A 21,590-nucleotide genomic window follows, 5' to 3' on the forward strand; every position below is an offset into this window, starting at 1 on the left:
TTTTTGTTGTTCCACCATCACTTCACTTGAGTTCCTTCTACTGCTTTCTCCTTCATCTCCTTGATGTTCTTCCATGTTTCCCCACTTCTTCTCGCCATCACCTCTTCCTTCTCTTCAGAGGTTTTTCCATTTGTTTGTCTCTTTCAGCCATTCTTCCACTAACTCCTTAACTCTGTCCTCTGTCTCCTTTTCTTTCTATTCTCCCTTTTCTGGTCTGATATCATATCCTTTCACTTAACCTCCAATAACCTCTTTTTTCCACCCCTCAGGGTCTTCTTCTTCCGAAACCTCTGAGTATTTCTCTTCTAAGCCTCCTGCTGATATTTTCCTTTCCCTGCCATTCTGGAATGCTCTCTTCCCTGCCTTTTGGGCCTGTCTGCTCTCAGACCTCCAAGTCACGCCCCCAACCCAAACCTCTGGCCCTTTCTCTCCAGACCCTGCTGGGTCTCTTTTTCCAGCTCTCTGAGTTTAGGAATTTCCCACCCCAACGTCTGAGTTTTGCCAGACTCCTGGGCCTCTCATGCAGCCTCTGGTCTCCTCCTTACCACAGCATTCTGGCATTCTCCTCCAGCCCCTTGTCTCCTAATCTCATGATCCTGTCTTCTGCTCTTGCTCAGTCCCCATTATCAGCTCCTTCTGTTCACCTCTCAAACCAGTTCTGAATGAGCCTTTCCCCCTAACTCCCTTGCCTCTTTGACAATGGCCTTGCCGTTTATATGGCCTTGACCCCACCTAGCTGCCTCTCTCTGGTCTAACATAATTCAGGTATTTGAGCTTGTTATGGGGAACCTAGGATTGGCAGTTGTCTCTAACTGAGCTGTTATCTTTACATCCTGGTAACTCTTTCTCTTGGTCTTGACTATGTGCAAGTGTCTCCACATGTGAGTCTTAAAGGGTTTCTTTATTTCATGTTGGTTTTGACTGTTTCCTTATATACTTTGATGTGTTAACTGACCCAATCCTCTCACTGACTCCCACGTGGATACGTGGTAGTGCAGAGGCTCTGCGTTGGGGTCGTGTCTGTATCTCGACTTCTTCCTGTAAGGGAATCTTGAGTCTGGAAGCGCTCATGAATGTTTGGGTTAAGGTAGTTGTGAGGAATTGCCATCTGGCAAGGGTGCAAAGCCCTAGAATTTTTGATTCTTAGTACCTATAATGATGCAGCTGCTTCCTTCTCCAAAGGTGTAATCTACTAAACAGATCCCCCTTTGTCACAACTCCATGCCAAAAGCATTGTGCACGTGTGCCCTGCTGCATCAGTACCCTGATCCGCACCACCTGCTCTGCTCATGGCACACAGCAGGTTCAAATTCAAAGGTCTCAAGATGCCAACTCGACCGCCACAGTGAGGGCAAAGTCACTGCAGCACAGGGGCAACATTTATGATATGTCCCCTGTACCCAAACTACGACGATCATGAGTACCCCATGCTGGTGGCAGGGTAATCTCTAAGATTAAGCTATGCCTGAATTTATTGCATGGCGATACTTACGATGATAGCCACCACAAACCAATTGATATTGTACATGTGTCCACTCCTGTGAGTCAGCTGTGCTGTGGAAGTGAATGTTTATCAAAGTTAGACGGGCCGTTACTGCTACCAGGCAGGACAGAAACGCAGAGGTTCCAGCCTCTCTTTGTGAGGGCCGGTAACTCCCTCCCCCATAGACCGCCGCACAGCTGACATTGGTCCTAAACCCAGATATGAAAGGGGCACACCCCTACAAGAGGAGTATCCTCACACCAGGGTGCTGCATGTCTAGAGGCCTTTTGTTGTCAGTAGGAGGTAACAGGGGTGGGAGTAGGATAGACAGGAGTACTCTGGACAATGGAACAAGCCTTCCACCATCTTGTTTCTCGCTATCTCTCTTTCCCTTTCCTGTCTCCACTGCTTCCCCTGGAGCAAATCACTTTGGGTGCAAGATCAAGAGGGCAAAGTATACTCCCACCAGGAGCAGAGATTGGTCCCCTAAAGCAGGCTTGCTTTACACCAAACACCTGAAAACCTATGCCCTTAAAAATGGAGTCTCGCACCCCTTCAACAGAATACCTTCAGTTTCTTGAGAATCCTTAACGCCGTCTAGACATTCTGGGGACTCTCCCCTGGACTTCCTTTGGGATAGTTGCACTGTCCAAAGCACTCTGCCAGAGTTGAAGGAGGAGCCATCCAAGACAGAAGGAAGATCTGTCTCCTAACCGTTCCCAGGGACTATTGGAAGTGGCGAGTGCTGTGGACCAGGACCCGACCAACCAATCTGCAACAGATCTTCTGTGCCAGACGAAGAGACACTGAAGTGGAGTATGCTGTCCTCGAGACCTTTACGAAGCCCTCACAGCAACCCGAATGGCCAGACCAGCCAAAGCTCCCTGTTCACCCACACCGAACCGGTCGCTCCGTGTCCCCCGCATCCTGAACGAGAGGGAAGGTGCTGGTGCTGGTACCTGCGTTCCTCCAACCAGCCAAACGATTGCACTGCAACTCCATCAGCCCGACACAGAATTACGTCCTAGCAGATTAGAAACTGCCGGACCAAAGCGCCTGCTTAACGCTGGAAATCGAATTTCTGGAGGATCACTCACTGATCCTACCCAGAAGGTACCACACGGCTTGGCCCAGTTAGCCCCAGACCGCCGTCTCCACCCGTTTGAGTGTCACTCGCCAACCTCTGCCCAAGTCATCCGGGCCAAGGTTAAGCGTTCTTGCAACCCCACGACCTGCAGCACTTGAACCACCACCATTCGACTGCACAGAGCACCCGCTTGGTAGAATCTCACTGAAATCCCTAGGCCTTACACACAAATGCCTAGCCAACCAAGCCCCCCTGTATCTCTGCAGCCGGATATCCCGCCACGTGCCCACCCGTCCTCAAAGAACCGCCCAGACCCACTGTTTAACTACCCCTAGGTTCAAACTGCAAAAAGCGGGTGGCTCAAGCTTCCCCGTCCTAGCTTCCAGGCTCTGGAATGCCCTCCCCCTCACCATCAGATCCGAAGACTGCGTTAGTGCCTTGAAGTCCAAAAACGAAATCCTGGCTCTTCAATCAGCCTTGTAATTCGGATCTCATATGTTCCTGGGAGCCTTGCCCAGTATAATGTCTGCTCTAACCCATACTCTGTAATTATGTATATTACTCTATGCTCTGAATATTTTGTACATATACTCGTCTTGTATCTAAAGTTTGTATATATCTATGCTCTTTATGTAACCCTATCCAAGTTGCGCCCTGATGCCTCCGGGCCTGACGGTGCGCGTTACAAATAAAAAATACAAATACCACCCCTGGAACTAAGCTTGAAGTGCTACTTTCAGTTGTCTGTTGCATCTTCTCCCTCTCGGTTTGGTTTTTGTACAGTAATTTAGTTTTACTTTATTTTAGTTTTACTTGCAGATGGTATGTTTTATTCAAGTATTTTATACTGTCATACTGTGTTTGGGTCACTACTGTTTCACTTTCACACCCTTCTTAGTAGTATAGCCTGCCCATGGCCCACTTTTAACACAAAAGGCAAAGGAGGTATATCTCTTAACTGTCCCTGTTTTACCTTTATGATTGCATTGTGTTTTGGTTTGTAGAAGTGTGAGGGCTGAGCAAGCCATTTTGTCCCTGCTCACCCTTGTACTCCTGCAAGGTAGAATCCAATTTGTCACAGTAGGTCTGTCTATTCTGCTGTTGGGTTGGTTGTGAGTATACCCCTGTTGAGGTCAAATGCTGCAGAGCTTTGGCTCGTAAAGAGTGTAAGGAGGTCGAGCAATGACACCCGTGATGTAAAATAAATGTGGTTTAACACATTTATGTTAGTATTGAGTTAGTGAAGGGGTTGGGCCAAATGGTTATACAAACTGGGGGGGTTGCTATAAATAGTATTGAAGTTCCTAATGACAGTGCCAGCGATGGGAGAGAATTCTTTGATTAGAGTTTGGTATTACGGATGAAATACTTGTGTTACATATCATTGAGATTCTATCTCTTCATACAAGTATTCTAACAAGTGGTTACATTGATTTGCGGAATTTATAAGGTTTTATTTTTGGTATTATTGAAGATGTTCCGTTGACAGTTTGATGCCCTGAGGATGGACCATGGGTCTGAAATGCATTGGCCAAACACTGTCAGCTGTAAGGGAGGCATGGTATCACAAGTAGACACAGACACAAGAGTTGTATGTTTCAAAACCTTTATTGTTAAATTCAAGGGGTTTGGAAAAACTCCTGTCTGGCGCTATAACTAAGATGGGGGAGTAATCTCGACCATCAAATAATAAAGAAACAGTCTTAGTCCATCTTAGTTAAACAATAAAAGACTATACTAACCAAAACATAATGCCTTCCCTCACTCTAATACACTCTAATGTGATCTAGGGATATGTATCTACAAAAGGAAAAATCAGTGGTGAAACTAAATGTCAAAATGGCAATATAAATCTGTATTAATTATTGTCCCGAAGTTTTATAGCTCATGGTTAGATGGAACACTTGGTGGATGAACATGCTTTTGCTTGCAAACACAGTTAGGCGGCTGGCTCCACCTTGTAGAGCCTTCTTGGCCATTCAAGCCTGGGTCACAAGTTCACTGGCCTAACCTCTCGGGTTCCTCTCACCCAAGTCCAGGTCATCCTTCAAGCTTCTACACAGTTTCAGCAAAAGAGTTTCTAAGTATAGTATTTGATCACAGTTCACTATCAGTCACCTCAGTCTGGCTCAACCCTTCTTTCGTATTTTGATTTCGCTGTCTAAGACTTTCGAAACTGGGAGGATTTTTGCTCTCACCTTCACATGACCACTTTGACTTTCCTTTCTTTCTTTACTTCCACTTTACACATTTTCTTTCAGTTCCAATGTTAGGTTCCCCTCAATCGGGCTCAAACCTTCCTTTTACTTTCACACACGGGTCTCCCTCGGTCGGTAACCCCTTGGTTTGTCGCTCTCCTTTGTCTGGTTCGCCATAGCCCTGGATGGACTGCTCCTTCTTGTGCACCGCCTCAGTGTTCCACCTTTTAACCATGTGGGGAGAGTTAAGAGGTATTAGGGGTGCGTGATTAAAGTGAAGTGCCTGACCCTGCCTGATCCCGTTAGAGGGACATGTCCAATGTATTGCATGGGTGGTAATCCTTTCAGCCTTAGACCTCTTCTTCCTCGGCTCAGTGTTTGTGTAGGAAAGGTGGGTGGTATCTGTGAAATTGTAATATCACATAAAATAGGATTGGATAGGGGTATTGGAAAGGGGGGATACCGCATCTCGCCATCGGGTGTCCCTTCCCCACTCCCTGAAGACCCCTCACCCAGGTGATCTTTCCGCACTTGTTCACCCCCAGGGTCTGGATCCAAAGGCGATGGCCAAGGATCCACAGAGTCTGGGCTGTGAAACACCCTCGGGTTTTTCACACAGCCTTACTACTGAATTAAACGATGGTACATGCAGGCATTAAAAAAAATCTTCTTGGATTGAATGAACAAAGAAGTGCTGTTCTTTGTTTGCAAAACCTGATGTAAATTTTTATAGATTGTATTCTATTAGTGGCGCATCCGATTTCTTGGGAGGTTCCCAAGAGTGGTTGGTTACTGAGATCTACTAACTCGCCACAAGAATAGGTGTTGTAGATGAAACTCTGAGGCCCTAGCTTCCAGCGTGTAGGGGAAGGTGGGCCCACAGAGGATCCTCCCCATACTGTACCTGAGTCCAACATCGCTCAGCGAGTGGCAACTCCCGACCCCCTTGGCTACCACCTTACCCACAACAGTGGCAGCCTGGCAACTTCATCACACAGATAAAAATAAAGCAGTGATATACATGAGTAAGGCAGAATAAAAAGTTTAAACAATCAATGATTGGTGATTTTTGTAAATACATAATTGTAAGCATGGTAAGAGGTGCTTAAATAACTTGGCCACCAGTCCTTAATCAAAAGTACCTACACAAATAATGCTATTTTGTTGCCAAATTGGAGGTCAAACTGATGGTAAAGAATATTTAACAAGGGGTTGGAGGTGTTAGATCACACACTAGCAAACTGCAATGTACTAATTGCCCAAAAATCCCAATGAAATGTTTCCTACAAAGAATGTCTGCACGAAAATGACAGCTATTTTAACAGGGAGATACATTGTAACAGTGTTGCACATCAAAATATAGGTATTTCTTTCTAATTGTATTTTCTTTACATTTTCACAGGTACTTTACAAAACAACAGTGTCTTATGATCCAGAAGGAATCTTGGGAACAATCAACTCAGTTGTTATGGCTTTTTTTGGACTTCAGGTATTTCACGTATTTGTTATAATGTTGTTTTCTAATTTACTGGTTAGAAACCTAGCTACTCAAGCAAAGGAGCAATTTACATGTGGGTTGGAGAAACAGAATTAGAATTGGAAGGGGAAAGACTATATTATTGTGTGCAAGACAGTAGAGGATGGGATGGGTAGTGTGACGAATCGATGGAATTCAACCCTTCTGCCAAGGGGGAGTCCCCCTTGTGAGGCTAAGGAGGTGAGCCCGCTTGCAACACCCTCCCTAGGGGTCGCGGCAAGTGGGAACTCATAGGGAGAGACTCCCCTTTGGAGCAAGGACTCCCGTTCCTGTGAGGAACTCCCTTCACCAGTAAACCTAATGTCATACACAGGACTACCAAATCTTGTCAAGTATTAAGACTGCGCCGAAGAAGAGGCTCAGGAATGCTATTCTTCAGGAGAAAGAGAACATGTCTCTTTAAAGAAAAGTAACCAATCCAATAAGACCAGTGGATTGAAAGAAGAACGCTCATAATATAGAGGATGAGAATGGTAACGAAGAGAGAGAGAGCATTGTGTCTCCATGCAGGGAAGGCTCCCTGCTGATGTGAGCCTGGAAAGAAGAGGAGCCATTGTGGAACGGAGAACCTGCAAATTCCAAACTTGCTAGGAACTAAGAGAACGAAAGCTGAACCATCAGCGTACCCGAGAGCCTGAAAGGAGAAGAATTGGTGGGGGCTTCACTCTGAGAGAATCAGAATAGGCAGCTGGTCCACACAACAACGGCAAGATCATCCTAGGGAAGCCGCTACAAGCGACGTAACTCCCTGCAGAGATATCGAGGAAACCAGAATGATTGCGAGGACTGCAGGCGATGGAAGCAGAGGTAGCTGGCTCGCAAGTGCAGCAAACTAATCAAACCAATGCCACACCTTTAAGAGTCCCAGGACAGTTTCCTAAGAAGAATTAAGGTAACAGGGGACCGGGTAGGCACGGTAAGAATAACTAAGAGTATAATACAGAACAAATAACTTGTCTCAGTACAACTAAGCAAGTAGAGTTACTATATTGGAACTGTGTTGAAACAAGCCCAAAACCCATAACGCTATTTGAAGGAGATTTGAATACAAGCGAATTATCATTGTTACATCTGAACTGTGACGGTTCGGGGAAAAGAACAAGACGTTTCGCTGGAGGGGATGAAAGTAGAAATATAATAAGTTTACTGAAAGTGAACTCTGCTAACACCAGGAAAGAAAGAATAATGTTCCCAAAGAGGGAGGTGAATGAAAGTGAGGGAAGCCCAAGGTCAACCTTAATGAATGTGAATACCTTGAATAAAAGAAAGAGAGATTATCAGGAGTGAAAGGCCCATCTAGCCTATACAACTAAACAAGTTGAAAAAAACAAGGAATTTCTTAAAGTGGAATGCAACTTTTCTAATGTGTCAAAGGCATTATCTAAACTCATGTAGAGAGTAGCCAAAGAAGAGAGCAGATACCAAGAAGACAAGTGCTGGAAGCACGGACAAGAGAAGGTAGTCATTCTCCTGCCTTTATTTTGTTACGATACTAATAGCGTCAAATAGTAATAGTTTGGACGGTGGACAGACTCTTTTTGGACATTGAGAAAAAGACTGACGAGCACCTTAGTTATTCTTTAGCTAGGGAATACCCCATAGCAATAGGGATAGGTATGCCTTTCTGGCTTTTATTTACTAATCCTTTCTTTTTTTTTTTAACATCTTTATTTCATTTTTTCAAAACAAGTCCATATGAGACAGAAAACAGAAAACAATTCAATGTAAATGTATACAAAAACGTCTACAATTCTTACCATATACATATATTAAACCATATACGTTTGAACAAATATTTACAATATGCTTTTTGGAGCATTAATGCTTAATACATAACAACAAAACCCTACAAAGAAACTATTCACCCCACACTTAAACAAATAGACAAACACACAACCATACAACAAACACTGACATACTCACAATGTTAATGGATACTAAAAAGTAATGAGATTAATAACTGATTACACAAACTAACACATTACTCTTTCGAAGTCCCAGTCCCATACAAATCCAGAAACGATTTCCATAAGCTCCAATAAACTTCCTCTTTACCCTGTCTCTTAAACATGACTAGCTCAAACTCAGATAACATCACTACATCATTAACCCAGTCTTCCACTCTTTCTTAAATATTTCCTCAAAGAGTCTACATCCTTCTTCTGACCCATCACAGTAGGGAGTATCGGAAGGCCCTCCTTTTATTAATGGCTAGCAGAGCTACATAATGGCTAGCAGAGCTACAGATGTAGTGATCCTGGTGCCCAATGTACCATTCCCCATCTGGAGTCAATTTTATCAAGGATTCAGGGAAGGAAGAAGATTCCGATCTTAAACTTGAAATGGAGGAAGAATTTAGCTGGGTCCATAGCCGCTGACTGGGAAGTGTACAAGGATATTGACAGATTGCGACTACTGTGACTCTGGGATCAACCAAGGTATAAATACATGCAACATAAAGTTAATAATCATTGACCTGAATCAGAGGCAGCAGGTATGAAGCTGTGCGAATCCACCTAGTCACTAGGGGAGAGTTTCCAGGGAAACCCTCTGGGGAAGAAAACCCTAAGTCTTGATTTTCTGGTGTGAGGATTCGGAATCTGCTCTCTGTGTAGTTTCCAGGAGAGGGTCCTCAAGAATTTGCTGTGAATAGAAAGCCGGAAATTAATAGGGCTTCCAATGGGGGTTTCAAAATTCCCCTATGATGGATATATGTATACCTTGTGCATTAGATGTTGCAGGCAATGCTGTTTACGGTAGTTGATTGACACCTTCAGAGGTATTCTGTACTTTTCTGGTCTGGGAATATTCGCACTGGGGAGGTAAGGCAGAGACGAGAGAGAGGAGAGGGTAAGTTTAAGGAAAGAGGAGAGAGGGATCAAAGCAGCACCTTCCGGGAGAGATCCTTGTGTACTGCTGACATGTCTCAGCTGTTGCAATGGTACACGTGAGACCAAGAGTCTCGATATTCCCTGGGAGGCAGCGCGACTGCTGCAGTAGAAAAGCGGATCCTAATAGTGTCGAGGAAAGGAAGAGAAAGTAAGTACAGGTAATGTGTGCAGAGACTGCGAGAGTATCGGGAGATGGAGTGAGGTTATGGTGGAACGTACCAAGGGGGGAGGAGTCTCCAGGTTTCCAAGAAAGGTATCGGGTCCTGAATTGACAAGGTGAGAGTCGCAGGAAATGGATGGAGATTCTAAAGATGAAAAAGGGAACAGGAATGTCAGAAATAAATTTCGAAGGGATTGTGTCCTCTGACGTATTCCTTATCTTTGATGTTACTCATGCCAGCTTGCTGGCCTCGGAAATGTTTTCAGTAGAGGGCGCTGCACGTCGACGTCCTTCGAGTTGATGTCCCTCGACAGCCTGCGTCTCGGCGCCGACGTCACTGTGCGTATAAATAGACTTGCACAGAGTCCGTTGCTCAGTTCTGTTTTTCCGTGCTTCTTGGGCCTCGGAAACCTGTTGCTCAGTTCTTTCTTCAAGAAGATTTAGACTTATTCTTCGAAGATATCTTAATTCGATGGCTTCTTCATCCGAACCATCGACCCCTCGGTCCGGCTTCAAAAAGTGTTGACTGTGGGAAGAAAATGTCGTTGATGGATCCTCACAAGATCTGTTTGTGGTGCCTGGGATCGGAACATCACCGTTCGGAATGCGAGGACTGTATGCGTGGTTGCGGAAGTCTGGTTTTGCTCCAGATGTACAAGCCAGACTTTTGAACATGCTCTTTGACGACACTTCCTTGTTTGGTAAGAAGGCTGATGACAGCCTGGAGAGATTACAAACATCCAAGGCAGCAGCAAAGTCTTTTGGGGCTGCAATCCGACAGACTCCGAATTGCCCCTCAGGAACCTCCTGGAGGGGTAGGTACTTTCACTTTTACTCAGCATTCGGAAAAGGTAGAAGACAGCCAGCTCAAAGGGGCCAGAAACAATTCACCCGTGGTGGACGGGCCAAAGGTACAAAAACCGCAGCAGCAGGTGCCACTTTACCCTCGGCATCTGCGTAAGCCGCTTCTAAACCCCTCGGAGGTCTTTCCTCACAAGACACCAGTAGGGGGCAGGTCAACATCTGACAGAATGGCAGGATATTACGTCAGATGCTTGGGCATTGGAGACAGTTGCCCAAGGTTACTGCCTGCCCTTCCTACACACCCCTCAGAGACATCCACCGGGGAACAACTCTTTGAAGTTTCCAGATCCGCTCCTTATGCAGGACATTATAGACCTGCTAGAGAAAGGTGCCATAGAACCGGTACCTGAAACAGAGAGGAACAAGGGTTGGTATTCCACCTACTTCCTAGTTCCAAAGAAGGACGAAGGACTGAGACCCATCTTGGACTTACGACAATTGAACAAATTCCTCAGGAAGGACAAGTTCAAGATGGTAACTCTTTCTCAGATCCTTCAAGCCCTCCAGCTTCAGGACTTGTTGGTACCTCTAGACCTTCAGATTGCTTATTTCCATGTGCCAATCCATCTCAAACACAGGAAATACCTGAGGTTTGCAATTGCCAACTCTCACTATCAATCTCGAGTTCTGCCATTGGGCTGACCTCCGCCCCGAGGGTCTTCACCAAGCTAATGTCAGTAGTGGCTGCCAGTCTAAGGAGGGAAGGGATCCACGTCTACCCCTACCTGGACGATTGGTTGATCAGAGCAGTATCTTCAGAACAAGGTCAGATCAATTTGGATTATGTCTGCCACTTCCTTCACAAGCTGGGCTTCTCCCTCAACTTAAAGAAGTCACAGATGATCCCATCACAGAGGCTCCAGTTCATTGGAGCAGTCCTGGACACTTCCCTGGGAAAAGGCTCGCCACCAGAAGTGAGGGCTCAAGATATTCTGCAGATGGTCAACAAGTTTCAAAATCCCCAACGTCTTCCAGCCTTCGACTTTTTGAGGTTGCTAGGCCTCATGGCATCCTGCATTGTCCTAGTGCCAGAGGCTCGCCTGAGAATGAGATCCCTCCAGAGGGCACTAAGAACTCATTGGTCGCAATTCTCAGGAAGAATGTCAGATCTCCTTCAAAGTCCCAGACAGAGTGGCTCGAGACCTTCAGTGGTGGGCCTGTCGGGAGAACATTTTGAAAGGAGAACTGTTTTGGCAACCATGGCCAGAGAAACGGTAGTCACGGATGCCTCACTCACCAGGTGGGGAGCTCATGCCAACGACTTGACCATCAGCGGTCGTTGGTCTCCATCGGAGTCCAGACTACATGTCAACCTGTTGGAGCTGAGAGCAATCAGACTAGCGCTGAAGGCTTTTCTGCCATCAGTACAGGGGAAAAATGTCCTGATAATGACGGCCAACACAGTGGTCATGCACTACCTCAACAAAAGAGGAGGCGTAGGATCACTTCCACTGTGCAGAGAGGCAATGCAGCTCTGGTTTTGGGCAATTCAGGAAGGAATCTCTCTATCGGCAGTTCACTTAGCCGGAGAGAAGAATTTGACAGCGGACACTCTGAGCAGGCAGAGCATAGTCTCCCACGAGTGGGAGCTAGCTCAGGATGTCCTTCAAGAGATCTTTGCACTTTGGGGAACCCCTCAAGTGGATCTGTTCGCCACCAGTATCTACAGGAAGTGTGATAAGTTCTGTTCAAGGGAATTTCCCCCGTGAGGAGCTCTAGGGGACGCGTTTGTAGTGGACTGGGAATTTCCACTTCTGTACGCGTTTCCTCCAGACCCTGTCATTCCTCAAATGATCAGGAGGTTTAGAAGATTCCGGAAAACTATGATCCTAATTGCCCCGGATTGGGCCAGGAGAACGTGGTACCCAGACCTTCTGGACATGTCCATCTGCCCTCTGATTCGTCTTCCGCAAATAGAGGATCTTCTCTCGCAGAAGGGAGGTCAGGTTCTCCATCCAGACATCAGAACCCTCAACCTTCACGCTTGGCTTCTGAAAGGTTGAGATACAAGGATTGGGATCTCCCGGATGACATCATGGAGGTGTTGCTTTCGGCTAGAAGGCCGGCAACAAAGACTTTATACCACTGCCGTTGGAACACATTTTGCAGCTGGTGTAGAGAAAAGAATATTGAACCCTTTTCTTGCAGTACACCTATGGTGTTATCTTTTTTACTGTATTTAGCAAATTCAGGTCTTCAAGTTGGTACGATCAAGGGCTACCTCGCAGCGCTATCAATCTTTAAGCGCACTACAGAGGAGCCTTCATATTTCAAATTACCCCTGGTAGTCCAATTTCTGAAAGGGTTAACTAATGTTTATCCCCAAAGCCTTTCCAAGTTCCATTGTGGAACCTAAATCTAGTCCTAAATTTTCTGATGGGTACTCCTTTTGAACCACTCCATTCTTGTTCATTAAGATTTCTCACTCTTAAAACAGTCTTTCTAGTGGCTCTAACATCTGCCAGAAGAGTGAGCGAACTACAAGCTCTATCTTGCAAACCTCCTCATACAATATTTCATAAAGACAGGGTTGTCTTACAAATGAAGCCTAATTTTCTCCCAAAGGTGGTCTCTGAATTCCACATTACTCAGAAATAACTTTATCTTCATTCTATCCTCCTCCCCACCCAGGGAAAGAGGAAGAGATGTTACATAGGCTGGATCCAAGGCGTGCCTTCAGTTTTTATATCAACAGACTGGCTGGAATAAGACAAGCAGACCAACTGTTTGTAGGTTATACAGGACACAAATTAGGAATGCCATTCACGAAACAGACCATTTGCAGTTGGATTATTTTAACCATTCTAGAATCCTACAAATTGGCAGGGAAAGAGCCCCCTCAACATCTTATGGCTCATTCAACCAGGGGTATCGCAGCCTCTTCGGGCTCTCCAGAGAGGGGTTCCGATTCGGGACATATGTGCGGCTGCCACATGGTCGTCCGTGCATACTTTTATAAAAGTTTACAGCCTGGATTCCTCCTCTAGCCAGGAGACAAGATTTGGAAAAGCTGTGTTACATTCTGTACATTCTTAATGGAAAGTATTCCATTTTACTCCCACCTCCTCTTTTACACCACTGCTGTGGGAGTCTATCAAAGATAAGGAATACATCGGAGGATACAATCCCTGCGAAGAACAAGTTATTTCTTACCTTGTAACGTTCTTTCGATGGGATGTTCCTCCAACATATTCCTTATTGCCCCTCTGTTAGGGAAAGCGTCTCGTGGGTGCTGAATACCTGAACTTCCAGTAGTTGATCATGGTGAGGTCGCCAGGCTGTCCGACTGATGAATGCAGAAGGTGTGACACGAGAAACCGGTGCAACCCTCTCCCTGGAATCAACAGGGTCAGGAGTGAACCAACTCCCAACGCCACAAATGCGCACTTCCCTGATTTTCGTGACGTCGGGACAGTGCAAGCACTGTCAGGGAAGGCGGGACTTGAAGATTGTCCGCAGATGAATACTTCAGCAATGACTCCAAGAAGTGGCTGAGATTGAAGATGATTGTCCACAGTTGAGGGCTGCTATGCTCCAGGAAATGGCAGCAGGCAAATGGCAGAGCAGGGATGATTGTCCACAGCAGTGAGCTGCAAGGCTCCTGGAAATGGCAGCAGGCAAAGGGCAGGTCAGAGGATGATAGTCCACAGCAGTGAGCTGCAAGGCTCCTGGAAATGGCAGCAGGCAAAAGGCAGGTCAGAGGATGATTGTCCACAGCAGTGAGCTGCAAGGCTCCTGGAAATGGCTGCAGGCAAAAGGCAGGTCAGGGCCAGAAGCAAAGGTTGAGAGGGACAGGACTGGACCCAAGGCAGCCGAAGAGGGAACCCAAGGGAACCCAGGGGAACCCAAGAGGAGAAGGACCAAAACCCAAGGGAACCACCAAGGAAAACCAGGAAGGAGCAAGGAACCAGGCCAAGGAAGGTAAGTGCAGCAACAGGGGGCTACGGGAGCGAGGACGCGATCCGGAAACAAACCGCGTTGAGACGCGGTGAGTTTCAAGACTCAGGCGCTTAAATAGGGCCGGCAGCACCCGGGAGGCTTGGAACGCAAGCCATGCTGTCCCCGGGTGCTGCCGTGCCCAGAACGAGGCTTGGGAAGCAAGCTTGCGGCTTCCCAAGCGTTCTGTGGACAGCGCATGCGCAAAGGGCGAAACGCGGCCTTTCCGCGCATGTGCGAATTCCGAGAAACGGGAAACCCGGAAGCGACGAGTGCCGCAAAAGGCCGCGGTCCCCCCAGCCGGTATCGGGGATAGAAGTGCCAGGATGGGGCGCGCCGGGACCTACAGGTGCGCCCCCTACCCCAGTTAAGTGATGTGGTAACACCCTCCCATCTATCCCCGCGGTAAAACTTCCCTTGTAGTTGCAGCTTACGCTCCTTCAAGGTCAATAACCAATTCATTCACAGCTAATTTCAAGCTTCAAAACAGAACTGAGCAACAGACGCTGCGCGAGTCTATTTATACGCACGGTGACATCAGCGCCGAGACGGAGGCTGTCGAGGGACATCAACTCGAGGGACGTCGACGCACAGCGCCCTCTACTGAAAAAAATTCCGAGGCCAGCAAGCTGGGATGGTTAACATCAAAGATAAGGAATACGTCGGAGGAACATCCCATCGAAAGAACGTTACAAGGTAAGAAGTAACTTGTTCTTCTAGAGGGGCTGAGATATAAGGCTGAAATCAGTCACGGACTTACGAAGCGTAGCTGTAGTAGGAGTGGCAACGTGACTCGGCACCAGTGGAGACCTCAGATAAACCTCCGCCAATGCCGGAGGAGTCAATCCTGCAGGGTTCTCCGGAAAGACTGCAATGCTGCACAACGTTCCCTGCGCCATCTTGGGAGAGATACAACAGCGCACCCCAAACTGCTTCCATCGCCCCCAGATCGACCACCCATGCCTCATAGGCATGACACAGATCCCAGCATTTCTAGCTTCCTTGGGGTTTGGGTGAGGACTGCCAGGCCATGGAGAGTATAGTTCCCTAGTAAATAAAAGGATTGGACCAATTAGTGGCTCTGACCTAGCCCTCAGTAGAGCGGTAGACCAGGTTTCGATATCTGTAGCAGTAAGGCGGATGTTATCCCTCCTGGCCCCAGAATCTGGCATAGTGTGGAAGTTCGGTATAGACGTCTTAGCAGGCGTCACCGATCCTGACTTTCGGGAAGACGTAAAGGTCCTCCTACAGAATCATGGTGAAATCCCATTTGAAGTGCATCGTGGGGTTCAAATTGCTCAAGGAATCTTGAAAAGGGCTCTATTTCCTCAGTTTAAAGAAAGTGAACCAGACGAAAAAGAAAGAGGTACATTAGGCTTAGGGGAAGCTGATAAACCAGTTAACATCGAAGAAAGGAAAGGAGAAGAGTCTACTATCCATCCCGACCTAGCATTCGCCAAGCAAAATGATCCAGCTCTCTGAAGCTTTTTTACAGGCTATTCCGGAAGGAGAAGGTATAGAGAAAGTAAGCCCCTTTTACTTCTTAAATCAGGGATTGTATATAAAAGATAAACATCTACAGAAGGCTTAGTGAAGACGCAGCTAGTAATCCCCAAGACCCACCGCAACATTGTACTGGAGATTGCGAACTCCCATTTTACCGGGGGGCGCTTAGGACAACCCAAAACTCAAGCACATATAAGTGGTAAGTTTTACTGGTCAGTTATCCATGCTGACGTCAAAACCTTTGTTCAAATGTGTGACATTTGTCAAACACCAGCATGCACATCCCATTACCTGCCCCTCTGAATCCTTTACCAATCATTGAAGTCCCCGTTTCAAGAATCAGGATGGACAACATTGGACCTTTAGAAACATCCCAATTAGGTAACAAATATGTCCTTGTCATTCTTGACTAAGCAACCCGATACCCTGAAGCCTTCCTGATGCGAAACAATACCACACAACAAATCCTTAACCTCTTATCGTACTTTTCCAGGGTCGGCTTTCCCAAAGAAATACTAACCGATCAAGGTTCAAGTTTTATGAGCAAGCTTATGGTAGAATTCAAAGAGCTGCTCCATATTACCACCTTATGAACCTCTGTATACCATCCCCAAACCGATGGTTTGGTGGAAAAATTCAATAAAACACTGAAATTAATCCTACGGAAATTGGTAGATGAGGAGAGGAAAGACTGGGGCCAAATGATCCCTTGGGCACTACTTGCAATAAGGAAAACCCCTCAGACCTCTACAGGATTCTCTCCTTTCGAACTTCTTTATGGTAGACAGCCTAGATATGTCCTGGACATGCTCTGGGAAACCTGGGAAGAATGAGAAGAGGGACCCATTCCCATCTCGCAAACCGCTACTAGAATGCAAGAACTTACGAGACTTGTTCACGATGAGGGGCGTGGCCTAAGTTCATAGAGTGAGGTCGGAGTTTCCCGCAGCTCCTGCCGAGATCATGCATTGATCCTTGTTGCAGCAACTGTTACGGCACATTTATTCTGACTGACACCAGCTACCGGTGTGGGAACTTGGTGCCTGCTACAACACCCCTTGTCCAACAGGAATCGGCCCCAGAAATAGTGAGAACGGCAGTCTGCATCTCGGGATGCATGCTCCTCAAGATGGCAGACGTGGCAAGCTTGTGAGACTCCAGGTTCCTGCCGATTGCAACAAAGCTGTACCATGCGCTTTCCTGGAGGCATCCGACCCCCGCTACTTCATCTGGGGTGAAAATCACCCAGACCGGAACAGAGCCCATACTACGGAGCAGTAACGAGAGGCAAAATCAGGTGAGCAGGCTGGGAGGAGTGTCACTTCTCTACTGTGAGCATTCGGCGAAACAGAGAAGGTACTGGCAATACCTGCATCACGGCGGCCCCTCATTTGGCCTTTGCCTTACCCTCCTCACCTACAAGCAGTCTACTGCTATTGCTATGCACTCCATGCCAGGCTCTAACCTCTTCATCTGGCCTACCATAAATCACTGAGCTCCTCTGCCTCACTATTCTGCCCTCGCTTTGGCAATCCTCCCATACTACAGTTAGTTGGCATTGCCTGGTTGCCCCACTCTTATTGTCCCTTTTAGCCACACTTCTGTGTTGACACTTGCTACCTCTCTGGCTATTGGACAATGTGAACTACGCGCTCGTGTCATGACCCTTGCCCCTGGCCCTCACTGGCAAGTCAGCCTTCCAGTTAGGGCCAGGTCAAAGGCCTTAAAACCTCATACAAGACTCTCTTGGAGTCAGTCCTGGCGCCATTGGCGCCAGGCTCATAACCATCATGAAGACCAACATTAGAATGGGACTATTTACTCAGGACTATTTAACTTGGGGGGAGGGGGGTGGGGTTCAGCCAACATGGAGGCACACACATAGCTCAGTTACAAGGTACTGAGCTATGCGGTCTAGTCTTCTGGGTGTGGCAGGCCTGGGACTACTGTACCTGGACTACTTTGGGTGTGGCAGGCCTGGGACTATTTTACCTGGACTACTTTACCTGAGACTATTTAAACCACACCAAAACAGCAGAACATGCTTTGTGTTATTCTGCTGTGGGCAGCGTAACGCTCACCGTGTCCAGTTCTTTGATGCCAGCTTACCTGAAACCAAGGACCTGCAGAGAGAGAAAGAACACTACGAAACTTACCTGGGACAGTATCCTGTCTTCAACCCATCGCTAACTTCATTTCCACTCACCTGAAGGTACGAACTCCATCATCCGGCACCTCATGCATCCTGGAATACCATAACCTGGAAAGAGGAGAAAGAAAGACAGCATTAGTAAGCGTTTACTCACGTTTCCTCCTGAATGAAGAAATCCACACAATTCTTACCTGGGTAGTCATCTCCTGGTCAATATCAATGCTGGAACCTTACGGGACTCAGCGAGGAACATCGCAACCTGCAAGTAGAGAAAAGACACAGGTCAGCAATATAAAAGGTGAAACAGCACCGCGCATCGCGCATTACTCACCGGCCAGCATCGCGCACACCGCGCTTTCGCCTACCGGCCCATGCTCATCTTGAAACTGCATGACAACACCAAAATACCTTTCCATACCTAAAAGGAAAGAAGCAAGACATTATTATTCGAAGTAAGAGGAACATAAGAACTGCATATAAAGACTGTAAAGCAGCAAACCTACGGAGTCGCAGCAGGCCTGGATTCCCACAGGGGGACTTGCACCAGTGAAGTAACTTGGTCGCTGCTCGCCCCCCACATCTACGTGCCCCTGCCATGAGGAGCAGGACGGAGAATCCACCTCTTACAATATTAAGACCCATCTTTAACCAGAGGCCTTACCAAGGGACTGGGAGAGGGTTTGAGAGTGCAAATCATCAAACCAGGGCTGGGTGGCGTCCCTGTGGATACCAGGTGAGCGTAACACTCGCCACTTGAGGTGCGCACCCCAAAACAGCTCAGAACTACTACCTGGCCTACCCAGGCTCTGCAATTTTGATTGACACATATTTGCCTCACTTTCTCTACGCAACGGCAGGTCAACTGGGGTCTGCATGCGCCTGTTTTGTGTATATGGTAAACCAAGATGCCAGCGATCACACACATTTCTGGCGCTTTTGTTATTTAAGGCATACATGATATTCTGGGGTGTGGTCAATCGAAGGGCTGCTGATGAAGTTCCCCAAGCTGTTTATCCATGGCCCCAATTCGAATAATAACCTGTGTTAGGCAGGATTGTATGCAGTACCCTTTGGGTGCACTACAACAACCCTGACCTCCTGGCAATAGGAACCCAACCTTTGGTATAAGTCTGTACTACACAGGTTGGTAGCATGTTGAGCAGCCAGGCTTCTCTCAAGAAGGGTCAATGTGAGCTGTAGGGGAGTTACACGGAGGTTCACAGTGGCAAGTATTCAAATAAACTCTTACACACAAGGTTTCTTGATTAAACAATTATTAATTTAATAGTCAGAGTAAGTCTTCTTCAGAAGGGGGCAATATAATAGTGACACGCAAATACACTCCAAAATACACACTCTTAATATTTCTAAATCAGTAAGTACCATTTTGGTATGGCCCACAGACACTAATTACACCCACAGGTGACTTCAATAGTTAGGGTGCTGGAGACATTCATATATCACTGTTGCATTTAGAAAACTCTACAGAGGAGTGTCCAATCAGAATAAGGCAAGTATCCCCACAATTATTCTTAAGCAGGTAAGTACTTTCAAAATAACCCCCAATGCAAAGTCAGTTAACCCCTTCCTGGAAGGAAGACACAACACATAAGCAGAGGAGAGAAGAATCTTTCAGGGAGCCGGGCCAGCCAATGTTAAGTTAGCAAAAGTCAAGGTGAGCTGAAGCACTTCTTGCAGGTAAGTAAAAGTCTTGCACAATGTTTTAGAAGTCTTTTCTAGAATAGAATAAGAGTGTGGTCTCGAGTGTGCAGTCTTTGCAGTCCACAGTCTTTCTCCTGTCTCCATTGTTGTCGGAGGCAGAGCATCTTCACTACAAATCCTTCACCACACTGTGGAGCGGGCCGCGGAGTGTGGTCTCAAGTGTGCAGTCTTTGCAGTCCACAGTCTTTCTCCTGTCTCCATTGTTGTCGGAGGCAGAGCACCTTCACTACAATTCCTTCACCACACCACGGAGCGGGCCACGGAGTGTGGTCTCAGGTGTGCAGTCTTTGCAATCCACAGTCTTTCTCCTGTCTCCATTGTTGTCGGAGGCAGAGCACCTTCACTACAAATCCTTCACCACACCGCGGAGCGGGCCGCGGAGTGTGGTTTTGAGTGTGCAGTCTTTGCAGTCCTTGTCAGGACTGGAAGGACTGAAAGACTGCAATGCTATCAGAAAGGAGTCAACAAAGCCCACTGGCGAAATCAGCAATGGAAAATGAAGACACTGAAAAAAGGCGTCTGAGAAGTTTGCGCCCGGCGTCCCAATCAATGTGCCATTTTCCATCAATGCAAATCTGCCTGGTCTATCAAACATAGTGCTGATGGCCCCGTCTACGCCCCCACACACAAAATCCATGGCACTTTCTGGAAATTCGCCGCAGCGTAGCAACTGCCAAACAAAGGAAAAACCCTCATTAAGCGAGGACTTAAAAAATAAACAATTGCTCCCTCAAGACCCAGTACACACGGGCAAAACACAAAAAGTCATCGACCCGGTGCAAAAGGAATTGTCGGTAGACTCTGGCTCACGGCAACTCCCACCTGTTAGCAGCAGCCCAGTGCAGTCGGTCGAAGGACAGGGTGCGAGGGACCTTGCTCTAACGGGTGGAGCAAGTACAAGCGAGCCTGTCAAGACATCACAAGACGATATCGGAGAAGCCCTGGGAAATTTACTTGAGGAGAGTGGCAGGGGGCAATCAGAGGAGGCGCCCCCCTGAGCCACGGCAGAGTCCGAGCAACTGGTGGACTCGTTGAGCCTGACGCCCGATCATGACATCCGAGAACGGGGGCGGCAGTCCCAGGCCCTGCCCGCGATCCAGATGGGCCTCGGGACACGGAAAGCGGGCTGACAGAGGGGCCGCGCTGAAGATCTTTGCACAGGTCCATGCAGCGGCGGTCGAGGAGGGGGTGGAGCCCCATGAGTGCAGGGCAAAGCAATATACGCCGCACTCGCTCCTAGTTCCGACGTCTGCGCCGGCTGCAAGAGCGCCCCTGGTGGAGGGCGAGGTTACGCACCCAATCAGCGATTTAGAGGAACTCTCTCTACGAAAGACGGACAAATCGGGAAAAACAACCAAAGCACAGTCAAAAGAAGTGAATATTGTCCAACCAGAAAAGAACCTGGGCCACCTAAGTCTAAAAAGCTATAAAAACAACGATAAACCCTTCGCTTGAAAAAAGGAAACTACAACAAAATCGAAGACCGCGCAAAAATAAAAACAGATAAACAGCACCCAACAAAAGAAGAGTGCCTAAAAATAACATTTTGCAACTCCCTCAAAGACTTTTTTGCAAGACAAAAGGAAACACAAAGTCCTCACGAGTTAACAGACAATGAGATCTTAGAGACGCTAATGGACCCTATGCTAGCAACTAAAGCCCGTAAAACAAGAGAGAAAAGCAATGAATAGACAAGAAATCCAATTATAATCTCAGAGCGAGAAAGTGCCCGGAGCAAAAGTCAATCGAACTCTCCTCTGAAACACCAACGACAACCAACAAAGCCCAGAAGGATGTAATAGAAGAGCCAGACACGATTGTCGAAGGTCCAACACTGCTCATCATCGCCTCACTTCCACAGGGTGAGATCAAGATCCCCCTGCAAGGGGCACCTCCTGCCCAAACAGAGGCTAGCGAAAGGGAGAAAGAGCCAAGCGCCATTCGCAGCCCTTGCCCTCGCTGGTTGCCATTCTTAACAAAGAGCTCCAGAATGACAAAGAGCAACCTTACCCCAACCCGGTCACTGAAATTGAAGAAGACTGGAAGATTCCGAG

The 21,590-nt window shown here is 47.2% G+C and overlaps 1 protein-coding gene across 1 annotated transcript in view; it reads left to right on the plus strand.

Moving 5' to 3' along the window:
- Nucleotides 1-21,590, plus strand: part of HGSNAT (heparan-alpha-glucosaminide N-acetyltransferase) — a 2,225,524-nt gene that overhangs the window by 1,795,377 nt on the left and 408,557 nt on the right. The window contains exon 14 of the mRNA XM_069637664.1: nt 6,171-6,257. Coding sequence (XP_069493765.1) covers nt 6,171-6,257 — 87 coding nt within the window. The remainder of the gene's footprint in view (nt 1-6,170; nt 6,258-21,590) is intronic.

Source organism: Ambystoma mexicanum, chromosome 14, assembly GCF_040938575.1.
Source record: "Ambystoma mexicanum isolate Mex_15411 chromosome 14, UKY_AmexF1_1, whole genome shotgun sequence".
In the NCBI taxonomy this organism is placed as follows: domain Eukaryota; kingdom Metazoa; phylum Chordata; class Amphibia; order Caudata; family Ambystomatidae; genus Ambystoma; species Ambystoma mexicanum.